Here is a 17,978-nt window from a genome sequence, read left to right on the forward strand (position 1 = left end):
ACCCTACTACACGTAGCCCTGCTCATGTCTTTTGGGGCCTGTTGTGTACACTGTCAATTAGTACTTCTTCCGGCCAACCCTCCCCCAGTCTGTCTGCAAAAATGTGCTGCATAGTTCTCTCGAGGTCTTTGTCCCCCTCTGTTTTGGGCAAGTTGCAGATTCGGATGTTATATCTGCAGGAGCTATTGTCTATGGCCTCGCATTGCAATTTTATGTTGTGGGGGAGCCTCACCAAATCCTCGATTGTTTCGCCCGTCTTCCTACTCTCTTCCACCAGTTCTTGAAGCACTCTCTCCATCATGTCTGTATGTTCCTCTAAGGATGCAATGTCCTTTTTCAGGTCCTGTATTGAGCGTTTGACTTTGGATGTGAACGTCACAAATTGGTATTGGAGCATGGTAGATAACTTCTCCTGAAATTCGTTAAAGCAGGCCTTGAGGTCCACTTTGCACATTGACATTTCTCCCAAGGGTGTGAGATAGGTGGCAGGTTCCCAAGTCTGCTCTTGACTTGTGGGGGAGCGGGGGGAAAGGGGGGTGTTCTGGTCCTTGTTATTGGTTCAGCAGTGGTGAATGGTTCCCTCTCTGGGCGTCACTTGCCATGATTGGCCCATCCCTTGCCCCTAGGCATTGGGTGGTGCAGAGGGATCCTTGGCCTGTGGTCTTGCCAAGTCCAAATGAGTTCCAGATGGAGTCGCCACCTCATTTTCCAACTGGACCCAAGGAGCTCCATTACAGATACACTGGGTAGTGTTGCCATTGTGTGGTCAGCTGGCCATTGTCTGGGGAAATGGAGGGTGAAGGGAAGAGGGAAGAAAGCAGGACCATAGGTTGCTTAAAGGCTAGAGAGGGAGAAGCATCAAGGCTAGGCACCCTAGTTGTTTGATGGGTAAGACTAGAAGGGATCATTCTTGTGGATGGAAGTAGAGCCCCCCCTGCTCTGGCTTTGAGTTGGCAGCCCGCCCCTTTTGGGGTGTAGTGGGGGGGGACAAAAATGCGTCCATGGGACCATGTAGTGTTATGGTCCTAAATTCTCCAAGTCTTTTGGCAGTTCTACCATTCCCTTCTATCAGTGGATGAGCATTTTTTCATAGAAGGTAGCTTCTTCATGCCAGGATTGCATTGTACGAATTGCTGTTGCAGTGACCTCTTTTTGCATTGTTTGAATTGAAGCTTAGGTAGATCAGAGGAAATTGGGGAATGGTTAAGCATAGAAAGTTCTGCACCTATTGCCTTGAGAGCCCCACTCCAGGTCTGCTACCATATACACTGAATCATGAAGGGGCTCGCCCCTATATGGTGAGGATTTGGCGCCAAGGTGCTTGGGATGAAAGCTGCCGTCAGACTTCTGGGAGGAGTTGATTTGACGAAATGAGGGGGAATCTCATTTTGAGAAGATTTTAGAGTTCCAGTGGTTGCCAGAGGTTGTCAATTTGGACAATGACTTGAGGACCCTTTACTGACCCTCTTTTAGGCGTAGTTGTTCCTCTGCCATCCTAGCGCATAGTTGAAGTAGTGCCTCCACCTTACCTTCCAGGACAGATTTTGCATGCAAATTTTGTGTAGATGGATCAACCAGACTTAGGCCATTCGGGATAGCTGTATCCTCTTCATCTTCACATTCCCCCCGAGGAACATTCCGTAGTAGTAATGAATTGTTCCAAGTGCAGGGTGCCAGAGAGATTTGTAGGTAGCACATTGTCTTGGGCGAAATCCGCAGGGGCCATTGAGATCCTTTGTATATCCTTACACAATTTTAGCCGGGAGCTGTTATCCAGCGAGCTGTTATAATCGGGAGCTCTTCCTCTGTTGTCCTATATTTTGTCCATAGCCGGACCTTGCACCTGGATCGATGGTGGTGCTGCTACTGATCCAAACAATGACTATTTATGGTTGTGTTGAGTTCACCTTGGAAGATTCAGCTCTTGTCACTTTTTGTTACAGGGGGCAACTCAAAAGACTTACTGATTAAGGGGCCGTGGCTTGTTTGGGGCGGGCCCTTGTATCACTACAGAGAGTTACACGAAGACCCTTGTTGGCTCTCATTTACGTTGTGAGGCGGGTGCTCTCCGCAGCATTATATCATGAAGAATGGCACTGGAGTCTCAATCCAGAAGGTGGATGATGTGAAGTTGACTCCAATACGGTTAGGAAGTTGCAAGATCTTTAAGTTCTTGACTTCGAGTGGAGTCTTTAAAGGCACTGTTCCCCCAAAGTAATATCAATTCGGACCCTATGAACCAATCCACAAGTGGAATGTTGGGTTTAATGGGATTACACCACCATGCTGGGCTCAAAGGATCAAAGTCCCACAGTCACCACAACCTGTAGGTGAGGCTCGTTAGCCCAGCCAGTTACGCATTAATGTCAATTCAGACACTGCAAAACCAACCCATGGATGTAGTATTGGATTTAGTATGATTACGTCCCCATGTTGGGCTCAAAGGATCTGTGTCCTGCAGTCACCACAACCTGTAGGTGCAGCTGTGATGAGACCTCTGCATCAGCGGCGCCCTCACCCTCGAAGAACACTTCTCACTGCATTGACAGGGGACCTACCAACATGGCGGCGCCAGGTCTGTGCCTCCATGTCAGGCCCGTCCACAATGCTGGAAACAGTACTTCAGAGCGGGCCGGATAAACAGCTTTGCGTTGCTACTCTCTTCCAAGTACCTTCACACACAGTAAGTTCTTTGCACGCCATCATCATTCAGACATTCCAGTTTCTGCTCTACATGTTCCTTTATTGACACTCTAGAAGTCTCTCTTTACCCTGTCAGCTGTCCATTACTCGCTGCTACGCTGGCACAGTGCAGGCAGAGCTTTTTGTCCCTTGTCTCGTTCCTCGTCAGCCGCTCACTACTTCCGACACGGCTTCCCAACTACTGAGGTAGGAGGAATTCACATCTGATTTAGATACAGGTCATAGAAATCTGCTCCCACATTTACTCAAGGTCATTTGATTAGCCGGTTATCTGAGCCGCCACCTTGCCCTCCCGGGACTTCATTTACCAGAAGTCACCGGGGGGAGTTGATCGGTGTTACCCTTCCAAGACGCCTGCCACATACCTGGGCACGCTCCACGGAATCTCTGCTGCATACCTGGTACATGTCCATTACTCAAGGGAAAGGTTTTGCTTATCCATTTCCTTCATGGTCTTATTTGTCAAACCCTCCTTATCTCTATATCCCTCCTTTTGCTTGTTAAAGGGCCGGCTCCTCGGAATTAACACCAAACAAGGCTGACACCTTCAATCCCTCGTCTAAGGAGCCAACATGAGCTTGTAGCTAGGTTAACTTCTCTCATTATTGATTCTCCACCTTCCGGCAGAACTCACCAACAGGACCAGGTAGGTGGCTTTCAACCTCCTTACAGCAGATTGCATTTTAACACTGTGGCAATAACAGACTCCAGGCATAACGGCAGCTCGTTAGCCCAGAAGATTGCTGGGCAGTGTACACAGCAGGGTCTCCAAGAATAACTTGGAATGGTGCCGCTAATAGTTAGGTTGGCAGTAAGTCTTCAGGTAAAACTCTCCTTAGATAAAATGCATTATACAATCTAAATAGTCTAAAAAGTCAATCTGTAATGACGTGGGATACGCAGGATTCATAGAATTAACAAGGCAGCATGGTCAGGGACAGTATTAAATTACTGCAAATCTAAAAGCCGATTCAATCTGTATTTTGTATTTTTAAAATGTCAACAAGGCACACACTGCCACTTTGCATAAGTAGAAGTACACAGACGAGGATTGGCAGACGAAGAATAGCTCGAAGTGGCCACACTCCTACCACGCTGGGATTGGAGCCATCACGCTGCCCTTGATCCTTTGGCAGGGCTTCGTGTAGCCTTATGTATAGAACGGCTTGACCACGTTATGCACGCTCCTTGTCTTTACAATTAGTTACAGGGTCTTGCTGCTGAAAAATGGAACAACTTTCCCACAGATTGGGGGCAGCAAGGTTTTGGTATGACAATATTCAGGCAGTGTGTCGTAAAAACTTCAAATCACAGTCCAAGTTGCAGTCCACACGCTGTTTGCAGGCTATGGATGGAAGTCCACACACCTGCAGAGACTTCTGTGGGGACATTGGGTAAACTTTCCAGCATAGTTAAAAGATAAGAATCGTGGTTTTAAATGGATGTCAATTACCTGTGCTCACAATGGAGAATGAAACGGCTCTCTGGTGAAATTACAGTATGGGTGAAAGGCATGTAAAGAGGCTTCCGACTTCAGAGCGAACTGTGTGGTGGGGCGATGGGCACGTCGCAGCTGATGGTCGTGTAGCAAGGGGGAGCTCACTCACTAGACTCGCCCAGACTGCCACGACTTCTTGGTCCCTCTTGGCATCTGCAACCTCAGTAGAATTTTAAACAGTGCTGCACCTCCAAACACAAACAGTAAGCAGACTGGGATCCAAAAGAATGCTGCCACGACTGCCTCTGTCCCTCTCCACGTATTCAAGAAATTATTTAAAGTTAGTGAACCCGTAGGCCCTTTAAGGCAAGGTTACAGTATCTGAGATGGATGGGGTGCAGATCTTACTCATACATCAATTATCAGAACGACTCAGGAAGTTGACAAACACACAACTGTTTTAATTGCAATTGTCTAAACAGGGAGTACAACGGGCATCAACGGACGCCCCCACAGTAATAAGTCTCTCAATGATTTGTATGAAAAAAAACATTTATAGTAAATTCTCATCATGACTAACGTCATACTATGTGGCGAAATAAGAAAACCTACTAGGGGATGTGATAGGCTTAAAGGAAACATCTAAGTATACTTTCTATGTGGAACTGGACTGATTGGGTGCCTACAGTCAGGTGGATAGCTCTGTCCACCTCTAGTGCAAGTCATCTTCTGTGTCATACTAATATACGTTTCATTGGATTCTCAAACTATAAGGCTCGTTGCTATATGGCCCTCTACAATTGGTTGGCACGCCTGTACCCTTCTGGAATATTCCACTCGCTAGCAGCATGCAAGCTGGTTTTCCAGGTGCTGGAGGGTTAGCTTGGTCATGCCTCCCCACCCAATTAGCCCAACATCCATCATCACTCCTGCTGTCTACCATTCAATTAGTTCTTTGAACTCGGCCTTGCAAAGGATCACTGTGCCTGAGAATAAAAGGGAGTGCAAGCATGGCCTGATCTTCTGGTCGTCTCGGTGTAGCTTGCCCAAAGTCTATTTTCATTTGACCATGTGACACGAGACCATGTTTTGAGCTACTTCGTTGTATTTAATACTACACAATGAATAAAACCTGCCACTTCTAGTGTTTTGCATTACACATCAACAGGAGCTTGGCTTGCTCCTCACGTTCATTGCATCTTCGAGTAGATAACCAGGTCCTTGGCAGCCCCAGCTTTTGACAGGGCCAGACAAGCCTTCTCGCGTCTTCCTTTGCTGTCAGCCGTTTTATTCTACTGCACCACACTTTCAGCCCTTCTATTCACGGGGTGCAAGTTTGCTAAAATGCATCATGGAACATCCTGCACACATATTGGCGGCACCGCCTGCAGTCTATTCACTATGTTTAGCCAGCCTTATGATTACTTAGTTCTACTTGCGTTACTGCATCTGTACAATCATAACGTGCAATCTTCATTTTCCACATGAAATGTTGCTCCATTCTTTACTTCGCCATCAGATTCTCTAAGGTCTATTCACCTTCGGTATTGGCATCTCTTCTGGGTGTCTGCTTCGTGTGATGTCACCGGTCTCTTTCACTCATCTTCACACTTCTTCCAGAATTTCTCTCCGAAGACTCGTTTCTTCGTGGATACATCATGTAGGATTTTCTCAATGGGTACCTTGTTTCAAGGGATCTTTGCGGTAGAGGCACCATCACTGGCTTTGCGCATGTCACAATTTCCGGCTGCCAACATATAGGCAGAATGGGGCGGGACTTCTGGTAGAGGCACTTGGCTCCTCCTCTACATTAGCCTATCAAGATGTCTGAATCAAAGATGAAAAAGATTGTGAGAAAAAACAATCTGGAGATGGGAGACATTCTTCTGACCTTATTTTTGTAGCAAAGGGGTTGGGTCAGTAAGAAGTCGTTTTTTTGGGCAGTGGACTTTTTCATTTGACTTACTGACAACATACAAGCACAGTAGTTATTTATATTGACAGGGAACACCAGCAAAGCAATAGGGTAAATTGGGCCCTTTTCTTATTTAAAAACTAATGAAAATGTCAACCCAGTGTCCGCGTCCTCCGCCTGACCTGCCACAGATCCCATTCAGGACCCACTTGAAGGTATGGTTCTTCCTATGAGATTGCTTAATCATGATTTTCCAGTGCTTATATCGAAATTGTTCTTTTCCATGTAAGTTGCCAAGGCGTCAAGGCTACGCTGAAGGCCAATTGGGGTCCAGTCCAAAACAATCAAGTCATCAGCATAAGCTAAAGAATGTATATGTAAACATGCGGGCCTAGGTAGTAAAGCCTTAGAGGGAGAAAGGGCAGACGGGAGGTTGGCAGTATAAATGTTACACAGAGCCAGAGCCAACACAAAGCCCTTTCGCAGCCCTCTAAATGTAGAATTGGCTCAGACAGATTGCCATCAGAACTAAGACGCGCTTGTACCTTTAAATCAGCATACATCAGTCAAGATGTTCACAACATATGAAGGGCATACCCAGCTCGATCATTTATCCCATAAGTGCTCTCGATTTACCCAGTCAAAAGCTAACATCGTGTCAATGAAAGCTAAAAAGATCAGATGGCCAGTCCTAGTGACCTCATTCTGTAGAAGAGACAGTGTAAGGCCATTTAGAGTGGCTGCCAGTCTTTCTAAAACCAGACTGAGTCCTATTATTGATTGCACTCAGACATCCATACATTTAATTCAGATAAAACCAGAGATTAGAACATTCAACTGTTATGTTAATGTTAAAGGACATTTGTACCGCGCACTATCACCCCTGGAGTGGTCCCCTGGCGCTCTGGCGGCTCTGAAAGAGTGGAGGTTGAGTTAGTGGGAGGAAGCAAGAAAAATGCAAGAGAGCAGTGATGTGCTGTTGGCGGCCTCAGCCCGGTGGGTACGTTGACTGGGCCTGGGGTGTTTGCGGCTGGTAGTCGTGTACTGTTGTGCAAGACTGTTTTTGTTTTGTTGTTGCAATGTAGTGAAGTTTGTGCGGTTTGTTGTGCTGTAGGTTTTGGTTGTGTTAGTTTTGCACTACTGGACGAATCCAGTAATGCAATTGGACGATAATTGCCAGGCTGTAATCTGGCTCCCTTTTATTTTTTTTAAAAAAGTGGACTGAGATGCGGCAGTCTCCATGTAGAGGGCAAAGGCCCTTGGGTAATCACTATCAAATATGGTTTTCGCTATGTACTCCATAACAAGGGATCACATTATTTGCCATGGGCGGGGCATGGTTAGCAAACTGGTTCAGATTGCTCTGAAGTGGACACCGGCCATGCAGGACTTCCCGAGTCAGTCTAGTGCTCTCTTATGTAAAATATGGATCCCCAGATCCCAGAAAAGATACAGATGCAAAACAAGGCCTGCACAAAATACGACAGACAACAGTGTTAAGTCACCAGTATAGATTGGGGGTTCCCAGGGTGTTATTTTATAATGCATTGATTGGTTGCCCCGGAAATGGCACACAGTAAATAATAGTCAAATTATTTCAATTCATAAATTCTTTCAATTCAATTAACACAAACTACCAGCACAACTGCACTTCCCACCTCAACACCCACCTCAAACTGCCTTCTGAACGAAGTTCATTCCAAAATATATTTCTATATTACCTCCTGGGTTATGCCGATTTTCCAGGGCTGTTCGGTTCCCCAAAGCCAGTTCCACAGCAAGCGTACCTGAGGTTAAAAGCAAACAGTAACATGATGAAAATTGAGAAACGAGGGTGCAAAAGCTGTGTGTTCAAGGACCCAGAGACACGGTTTAACAATTACCTGCATGCAATATTGCATTGTCCTACTCTTTAAGGAGCGCTCGAGCCGTAAGGCAAGTTTCCACATACGTTGCTTCTTTAGTCCGTACCATTTGCATTTATCATGGTAAGGCTTTCAGTAGACAGACTGGTAGGCAGACCCACTGGCACCCACCACCCAGGCAGGCCAGTCCCAAATGACACTACTGGAACTCTGGTTGGGGAAACAGTATGCCATCACCCCTTTACCCCATCTCTTTTTTAATTAAAATATTCCATTTGACCTACTGAATTCGACCAAAAAGATGCGGTCAAATCGGAATTGGCACTAGGTCAACTATGCCAATACCACCAACAGTGCACACACACAGGTGAGCAAGCCAGAAAGAGAAAAGATCACACATCTCCCTCCTTTAACAAACATCCAACCACACCACCAGGCAGAAAAGGAGGACACATGTTAAAAGTGCACATATGAAAAAGAATGGAATAGAAGACAGCCTGCCCACGTCTCATGCCTACAGTCAAAAGCGCGAGAAGAAAATGTGCCGCAAGAACAACCACAATACATCCTACAGTGCATGGAAGCACACAGGCCCACAGCCGTAGAGTAGCACTTCGGAACAGGACCAAAAGCAAAGTGCACTTGTGTGATTCCACAGGCATGCAATCCCCAAACCTTGACATTACAGTGACCTCGCTAGCAGCCGCCAGCAAACAAACAAGAATACACACAGACAGGAATAAACAAGTAAAGGTAACAAATGGCAACAGTGGCCACAGGTTCCCGAGGATGCTCATCTTCATCAGTAGGCATACTGAGGTTACCATCATGACCTCACACAGCTCTGCACTCTTGCCACCCACATCCAAGGCATATCTCCTGCAGCTGAGGATATCATTTGGTCCTCACCAGCACTAACACAAATACACCACACTTGCTACCTTTGCTGTGCCTACCCATTCCGTGCTGAATTATTCGCACACCGTAGCAAAGGACTAAGTTAGCTGCAGCATCTAAAAACAGGAAACCACTTCTTAACATCTAACAGACTTTGGGGGAAACGCCTCTTTAGACAAACTCTCACAGTTTCAACTAGAAGTTTGCATCCAACGTAAACGCTGAAGTTCCAAGAAGGTCACAGACCTGGATCTTTCAGGCATGAAAAGGAAGTAGCCTTGAAATGTTAACATTGATATTACACGTATGCCGGATCTTACATGCAAACTGTTCCTAACCACAGTAATCTGTAAACTTGAACGCTTTCCATATCAACAGCGTACACTCGGGGCCTCTCTTGTTCTTGTACCAAGGAGCTCGCCTTTGCATTTGAAAGAAACTCCAGTCTATTCAAAGTATTCAGTAAATTTGAAGTATTAGAATTGATCTGCAATGACAGATTAGACCTTCCATTCGGGTAAAATCGATAGATATGGACGGGGACAGCCCTCCAAAGAAGAAATAGAATCGATGCTCCATAATGAAACGTATGCAAGATAGCCTGCTAAATAAACATACACTGTGTACTAGAACTATTTCGTAGACATTGTCCAATTTCATGCATTTTTGTAAACCAAGTGCAGAGAAAATGAACTTCGGTCTAAGCTACTCAACAATCAGACAGTGCAGATATCACAAAGATCTGCGTCATAGAAGGGACCATTTCATGCATCATGTCCATCCTCACTTCCTGCACTTCTGGTACAGTTTTTTCCTGTTACCATGTTTAGGATCAGGAATGGATTGATAAAAAAAACGAAGGACAGGGGCATACGAAAAAAAACCCAATCAAATGCAGCACGCGCAACATGCCACATGGCAGGCTGCCAAATATATATTGTGTGGCACTGCAGCTATCTCACGTGATGCTCCTTGCACACAGGCTCCTTAACATTAACATTCCATGGTGCCCCATTGGAGCAGAGCATGAGAGTAAGGCAGGGGGCCTCGCATCTGTGCGGTACTGCCATTATGCACACTGGCAATATTAGACTTCTGCTGAACTTTCCTCACCACTGCATGCCATGCTGGTGGCAGGGGCAGTCTGAATGCTATTATCCATGGTGTTTCCAGGTATCTGCTCCAAGCACAGCCGGTTGAGGCAAGAAGTGGACGAAGGACTGATGCCTAAGCAGGCTCAATGCTGCATCTGAGCAAAAGGTTTGTTTTGAGTTTGCCTAATGTGAATTGCAACACCACAATCTACAGTACTTCGGCTCATATTAGACATTTAAATAAAAGGTTTAAGAAGTGTAACCTGAATTCTATAGGATCTGTTTAATCATTCGCCTCTTTGCCAGCAGGTGATCGTCATGGGTGATTATGCAATTGATGTTGGATGCTTTTTAAGCAACTCCAAATATCTAATGGTTACAAACCATGGTTACAAACTCAAAAAGAACTCCATCATTAAGGAAGCAGACAAAGGCGGTAACAGTGATTATGAAAAGGTTAGACTACATTGCAATGGCCAAGATGCACTTAGACACACTAGGGTGTTATGAAACCCTGGCTTCCGACCCTACAAGCAATATCAAAACAAGCCAATGAGCTGACCAGGAAATGGTATAAACAGGATCTTCTGACCGACGAGGAGTAGAATTTCCTCAAATCGAACCAGACACGAATGCCAACAATCTACTTCTACCAAAGGTCCACACGCACTTCACGTTAATCCCTGAAGGACGTGCCAATGGTTGGGTGACAGAACCCATTTCTCAATACATAAACAATGTCATCAAGACAGAAGTACTAAAGATCCCTACTTATCTAAGGGACAATGCATACTCTACTCATACTACAATCAAATGAATGGAAAAGTCGCTTCTTTCTGGTAACTTTGGACATTACAGCTGTATATCTTGATTGACCACAACTTCGCAGCCCTTGAATATGCATACATGGAGACGTCTGCAGCCTTCTACACACATCTTGAGATTAAATTATTTTTGGAATCCTCTCGCAGAGGGCTCATACTAGCGCCAAAAAAGGGTATTGCTATGGGCACAACATACGCTCCTTCAGTTGCTAACCTATTCATGCACCAATTTGAACAGATTTTCACCTTTACCAACAAGGACTTCAAATGCCATATTCACAAATGGTATCATTATATTGATGACGGGATAATGGTCTGGTCGGGCACACTAGTTCAGCTGCAATCTTTCAAGGAATACCTGAACACAAATATATTTGGCATACAACTAACAGGAAAAACAACGCCAGCACACCATCGATTCCCTGGACATAAGAATCACTACAGACACCAAAGGTCTACACACCACAACTTTCAGAAAACCCACTGAAGTCAATTTGGGTCTATTTGCCACTAGTTGTCACATAACAAAAGTAAAATTCATCCGCGCCAAAAGCAACTGCTGCAGCAATGATACTGGATACCTTGCAGAATGTAGACTCCTTGAAGACCAATTCATCAACAGAGACTATAAGGAAACAGTCAGAGAATGCCATCAAATCTGCCTCATCGACGGACAGGTCAACACTGCTGACGCCTAAAGCTAGGAGTAAACCTCAGGATGAACGAATAATACATAACCCAATACAGTCAGGACAGTTACAAGATGCAGCAGATACTCAACAAGCATTGGCAACTGCCCTCAATAGATGAAGATATCCAGAAATGGGTCACAACTAAACTCAGATTGTCCTTCAAGGGAGCTCCAACTTTGAGAAAGTCCATCATACATCGAGCCCCTCCAACAGAGTAGCCGGACTGGCTGTCCATTGCTCACTGTTGGCTTCTATAAATGTGAGGCTCCACTTGCCTGCATGCTCAGAACGCAAAATCTGGGAATTTCATTGACACTTGCGCTCACTGGATTGATCACTTAATTGCAAAAGTAAATTTGTGGTATATGTAATCATTTGTGTTTGCAAACTCATGTACATAGGAAGCACAATAAGAGAACTCGGGACAAGAATACGTGAACACCTCAGCCTTCTCTGCTCCTAGGACAGCAGATACCCACTGGCTGCACATTGGCAAGAGAAGCACCAGCTTGATAACAAAAGGGACGTATCTTTCATTGGCCTTGAGAAAGTTAAACGTGATACCAGAGGAGGTGACCACCAGCTGAGACTTAGTCAGCGAGAAGTTAAACTCATATGCAAATACAGAAGTGTTACCAAAGGTCTTAACATGGAACAGGCGCTTACTATGATCTTTTTATGCCCCCCTCCTGGAACACAAACATTACACCTCCTAACCTTAGATCCACTCCTAGTTCCTCACCATGGCCCTTGCACCCCATAATGTTGAACTATGTCACCTGCAATTTTCCCCATGTACTGCCCTCCTACCCTTCCTCTGACACAGGATTAACTCTGCAAACCACACACTGGCAGGCCATGGAGTAACATGCTCTGCACGCCAGACATGACATGCTCACCACCGGTGACCATGCTCCATTCCATCCCCCTCACATACTGCAAAGACTGTAGTCTGCACTCAACCACCTGCATGCCAACGCAAGGCTTATCAAGTTTATGTCCCTTTGGGTTCACGCTGCTCAGAACTAGCTTACTCCTCCCAACCACCTAACAGACACTTCCTCCTCCTTACACCCGTGGTGTCTAAACATGCATTCATTGCGCATCAAGCTTGCGTTGCAACTTGGCACACCCATTTTTAACGTGGAAATGCAGAGCACCTCTACAACCCATCTGACGGACCATGAGTTAATTCAATGGGGTAACCTGACCCAGCACCAGTCCACCTTTAGTCTCCATCTTGGACTATTGTAACAGCCTCTTTCTAAATCTACCTGCCTCTACTCACCGCCCTCTGCAACTAATCCAGAACAGGACTGCGAGACTTGTCCTTGGCCTCAAGCCCTGGGATCGTATCTCTCCAGCTCTGAAATCACTCCAATGGCTCCCAGTGGATGCAAGGATTAAATTCAAAACCCTCTGCATTGTCCACAAGGCTTTCTGGGGCCTGGGTCCAAAATACCTTCAGCTATCCCTCCGCAAATACCTCCCCTCTCGAGCTCTTCGCTACTTTACCTCCAACTCACTCAGGGTCAGTCGTTTTTCTAAGAAACGAGCTGGGGGTAGATCTGTCTTCAGCTGGGGCCTCCCTCTGGAACAGCCTCCCTGCCACTCTAAAACTTGAGAATCATCTCCGGTTCCGGAAGCACCTCAAGACCTTCCTCTTTTCATCTGCCTTCGCTCCCCCTCTCCCCTGATGATCTGTTCTCTTGGCACTGTGCACCTGGCCACCCTCTGTCCTTCGGGCCCAGGTACCTTCTCATCCTGCCACCCTCCCGCACTGCCTCCGGGCCACCCCTTGCACTGGGGTCTGTATATGTACCCATAGAGCCCCCCCTTTTTCTTCCTGCACTTATCAGACCTACCCTGTCTGCTGCCTTAAACCTAGCACTTGCAAATTGCTGGCTGCACTACCACTGTTTGTTGCCTTTATTATTTATTTATTGTTATTTATCTGTTTCTCCTCTGCTTCGCACTTTCCACTTCTCCCCCCTTCCATGCACTTTCCCCTCCCCCTCTCCCATGCACTTGCGCGTGCTCAATGTCACTGGGCCTAGTAAGATCTCTGTTTTGTTCTCCCCCGATCCCCTCCCTTGCCTTGTCACCCTCTGAAACACTTGTGTACGAGCGTGATAGAAATAAAATATCAAACAAGCTAGAGACTTCTCTATTTAGACACCTCCCCATTTAGACAGGAAGTTGCTTAGTACCCTACTGCCCAGGGGCGTTGCTAGGGGGGGGCTAAGAGGGCTATAGCCCCTGATCTTTTGGTTGTAGCCACTGATATAATCTCAGGAGCTACAGCCAAAAGACTAGCTAGCCCCAAGTCCCAACAATTCCAACATCAGCTTAGCCCCAGGTCTTTTCCAGACCTAGCAACTCCCCTGCTACTGCCAATAAGCAGTTGCATCACAGCAAGCGTGCGATCAACATTGTCTAATCACACTTATCGCGGACATCTATGGCACTGTTCCAATTCTATGACATTGGCAATGCCTACAGCCAGTCACATACTACTGGCTCAGTATCCGATTAATGTAGTCTCACGCCCACACGCCGCTAGCAGCCAATCCTGTTGCTACAGACTGCTATTTACACAGATTCACAAGACGGCCAGGATCGAAAGATCACTGTGACCTCCCATCTTGCTCCAGTGGTCGTAATGGCCCAATAGGTAAACTTCACTCCATATGGTGCGCTGTAGCCACACTCTCCCTCCTCACCAGCGCACACTTTACGTCATACATAATGTTGCAACTCAGATTATCAGTTCACACTGACAAGGCTCACACTGACAAGGCTGCGTACTCTATTTGCGCCAGCACCTCCTTGCCCGTATCCTGCTGCCCACTCCGCAGCGCCATCAGCTCCCTCTCTCTCTCCACCGCCCAACGTAGGCATCCAGTGACCAGTCTCCACACAATCCCTGGGGGGTTTCCCCTCCCTTGAATGCCTTCCCATTCTGAGATGCTACAAAGAATGACAGCACGCGGGCAATTTTTACAGACACGTAGGATCTTCAGGATCGGTTTCTTATTGCTCACGGCCACCCGCACGTCTTCCTGCTCTGCCTGTGCGACTTGTGCTCGGGCACTACTTTCTCCACCCTACTCAGGCCCAGTAAGCACTGCCATTACTTTTTTTCCCGCCAGACGGCCAGGACGCAAGTAACTAACACTGTGTCCACGCTATCCTTATGACAAACACCCCTGCTAGAGTGCCATTTGATCCCGCCTCCCAGCGCCGCACTGCGACACACCCTACTTCCAAAGTCCTCCCATTCATCTCTTGATCCATTCCCACAGGTTAAAAAAAGCCGAGGCCCACTCATGAGCATCGCCAATGACTACATGGTAAGACTCCTTCCTACGCATGCTTTTAGCTCTGGGCGCACCAGCATAGTATATTTCCATCTCTTTCCCACCCCTCTAACCTCATTGCATTTCCCTTTCTCCCCATTTACTTCTTAAATGTTCCTGAAATTGCAATTGTGTTCTGTGCAATGCCACTGTATACATCATACTTTCATTCTTTTCCCTTCCCTAACATACACCTGCCACATGACCGTTGCAACATGCTGTGTAACTATTTCTTGCGGGCCTGAGCCAAACGTGTGATATGTTCACGATCACTGCCAACAATGCAATGGACACACACCACTGTTCTGTCACCACTTGTGTCTTTTCACAACTGTCACTGATGTACAACTTGTTACAAGTTCACTGGTTTCCTTCACATGGGGCTTCTATGCTCCCCACACCACCACAATACTGCACAATGGTCTTAGCCTTGAAAAAGACGCCTGTTGGGTCGAAACCCACTTCGCAAAAGTGACGAACAGCACCACCTACAATTTAACCTCTACGCAAGATTCGGCTCCAACTTCAGATATGAGCCTAGATTATGCATTTTCCCAAATGTTAATGGCCCAGTACCTTAATGCATAGCCTCCACACATGGTAAAAGAAACACTCATGCAGTTCATGCCTTTTAGGATTTCCCTCATCCAGGCATCAGATCAAGTCATGGGAATAAAATGGGGAGAGCGCTTATAGCCAGTACCAACCTATTGTCAATTATGACATTAGAATGGCAAAGTGGCATGAGACATTGGTAAACTGGACATGCAATCCCCCAGCTTAACCCCCGCCAATTGCAACTCTTGAACAGTTTAAAAACTCTGGCTCTTAAGACATAAGTGGCAATAGGCTGACAGGCCGATTCATGGAATAAATGTGCGCCGAAAATCCCGGCGCAGAGGGGCCAATACGTGCGCTGCGCCGAAAATAAGCGAAAAGCGCAGGGAAACCAGCGCACGTCGATTCATGGAAGTCCGTGCGCAAGAAAAGCAGAGGACGTGCGCTGAAAAAGCGCGCGGCGCAGGCCGGCGCACAGGTCAACCAACGTCGTGCGCCACGGCCACTGCGCTATCACTCCGAGCGCAGCGCACAGCTCTAAAGTAGGCGGAACACAGGGCGGGACACTCGGAATGGGGAATAAAATGGGGCACAACACTCGGAATGGGGAAGAATGTGGGCGGCACGGGGAAAGTTTAGGAGGCAAGTGCGCGGAACGCCCACACGCTCGCATACAACACGTATTCATGGAATAGAATAGGGCAAAAAAGCGCACGCTCAAAGCAGCGCACAGGCACAAACAGGCACAAACACGACCGCCACAAGAAAGCAGGCGGTAGCGTCTCTGCGCCTGCAAGAAATGTGCGCTAAAAGGTGCGCCAACAAATAGCACCTATATACAGACATGATCAATGTCCAATACTGTGGCCCTCCAGGACAAATGACGTACAAAGGGGTACCCACAAACACAGACACGCGCTGAGAGAAAAAATAAACGTGTGCGTGTATACCGGGGTGCGCGGGAAGTTGCACACGCGATATGGCCGGGTACGTGGATTTCAGGGGTGCGCGGGAAGTTCCACACGCGATTAGTCAGGGTACGTGGATTGCAGGGGTGCGCGGGAAGTTGCACACGCGATATGGCCGGGTACGTGGATTTCAGGGGTGCGCGGGAAGTTGCACACGCGATATGGCCGGGTACGTGGATTTCAGGGGTGCGCGGGAAGTTCCACACGCGATTAGTCAGGGTACGTGGATTGCAGGGGTGCGCGGGAAGTTGCACACGCGATATGGCCGGGTACGTGGATTTCAGGGGTGCGCGGGAAGTTCCACACGCGATTAGTCAGGGTACGTGGATTGCAGGGGTGCGCGGGAAGTTGCACACGCGATATGGCCGGGTACGTGGATTTCAGGGGTGCGCGGGAAGTTCCACACGCGATTAGTCAGGGTACGTGGATTGCAGGGGTGCGCGGGAAGTTGCACACGCGATATGGCCGGGTACGTGGATTTCAGGGGTGCGCGGGAAGTTCCACACGCGATATGGCTGTGTGCTCCCAGGCATTACCTGTACACCCTCCACGGCCCCTGCAGGCAGCACACACCACAGGGAACTACCCTGCACACCGGCTCATGTCTCCCACCACCCCCACCCCCCATCCACCAGGGACACCCTCCACCAGGCCCCCACCCATGTCTCCCACCACCCCCAGCACTGTGGGGAACCTGCCAGCAGGCCCCCACCCATGTCCAACCCATGTCTCCCACCACCCCCACCCCCAGCACTGTGGGGAACCTGCCAGCAGGCCCCCACCCATGTCCAACCCATGTCTCCCACCACCCCCACCCCCAGCACTGTGGGGAACCTGCCAGCAGGCCCCCACCCATGTCCAACCCATGTCTCCCACCACCCCCACCCCCAGCACTGTGGGGAACCTGCCAGCAGGCCCCCACCCATGTCCAACCCATGTCTCCCACCACCCCCACCCCCCATCCACCAGGGACACCCTCCACCAGGCCCCCACCCATGTCTCCCACCACCCCCAGCACTGTGGGGAACCTGCCAGCAGGCCCCCACCCATGTCCCCCTGGCCCCAGGTCCTGACGATACACAATCATGGCAGTAATGGCCAGCATACCCAGCACAAACACCCAGGCAAGGATTGCATGCACCCACATAGTGAATGCAATCACATGACACAACCCCAAAGGCAAGTATGCAAAAGAACACATGTCTGTCACACACACATACACAATGGGTGCAAGTGAATGTCAAAACCCATATCATGACATGTAAGAAACCAAAGAGAAAATAACACAAGTGTAAGATAATATAAAAATGTATTAAAAACACAAATCAAGTAAACCAATAAAACATACAACTATGTGGCAAAGTAAATAAAAGGTCCATGTCCGAGAACAAAAATGATAAACCAAAAAACAAAGGATTAAAAAATCAATATAATTTGTCCAAAGCAAAACCATGTAGTAGGAAATCAAAGAAAAACCATTACGTCATGGTGTAAACAATAAAAAAATTAAAAAATGTATCTCCCAAAATATAACAATATATACAGGAATGTTCCAGGGTCCATGAGCCCAACAGCACAAATGAAACCTAATACTAACTAATAAAATAAATATGTACAAAAAAGTGGCCATTGTCCGAGCGGTCCAAAATAATAAAAATAAATAAA

At 47.3% G+C, this 17,978-nt stretch overlaps 1 protein-coding gene across 1 annotated transcript in view; it reads right to left on the reverse strand.

Moving 5' to 3' along the window:
• Nucleotides 1-17,978, reverse strand: part of LOC138467899 (uncharacterized) — a 216,818-nt gene that overhangs the window by 125,145 nt on the left and 73,695 nt on the right. The window contains exon 4 of the mRNA XM_069608216.1: nt 7,778-7,843. Within this exon, the coding sequence (XP_069464317.1) occupies nt 7,778-7,843 (66 nt within the window). The remainder of the gene's footprint in view (nt 1-7,777; nt 7,844-17,978) is intronic.

This window comes from Ambystoma mexicanum, chromosome 4q (genome assembly GCF_040938575.1).
Source record: "Ambystoma mexicanum isolate Mex_15411 chromosome 4q, UKY_AmexF1_1, whole genome shotgun sequence".
NCBI lineage: Eukaryota > Metazoa > Chordata > Amphibia > Caudata > Ambystomatidae > Ambystoma > Ambystoma mexicanum.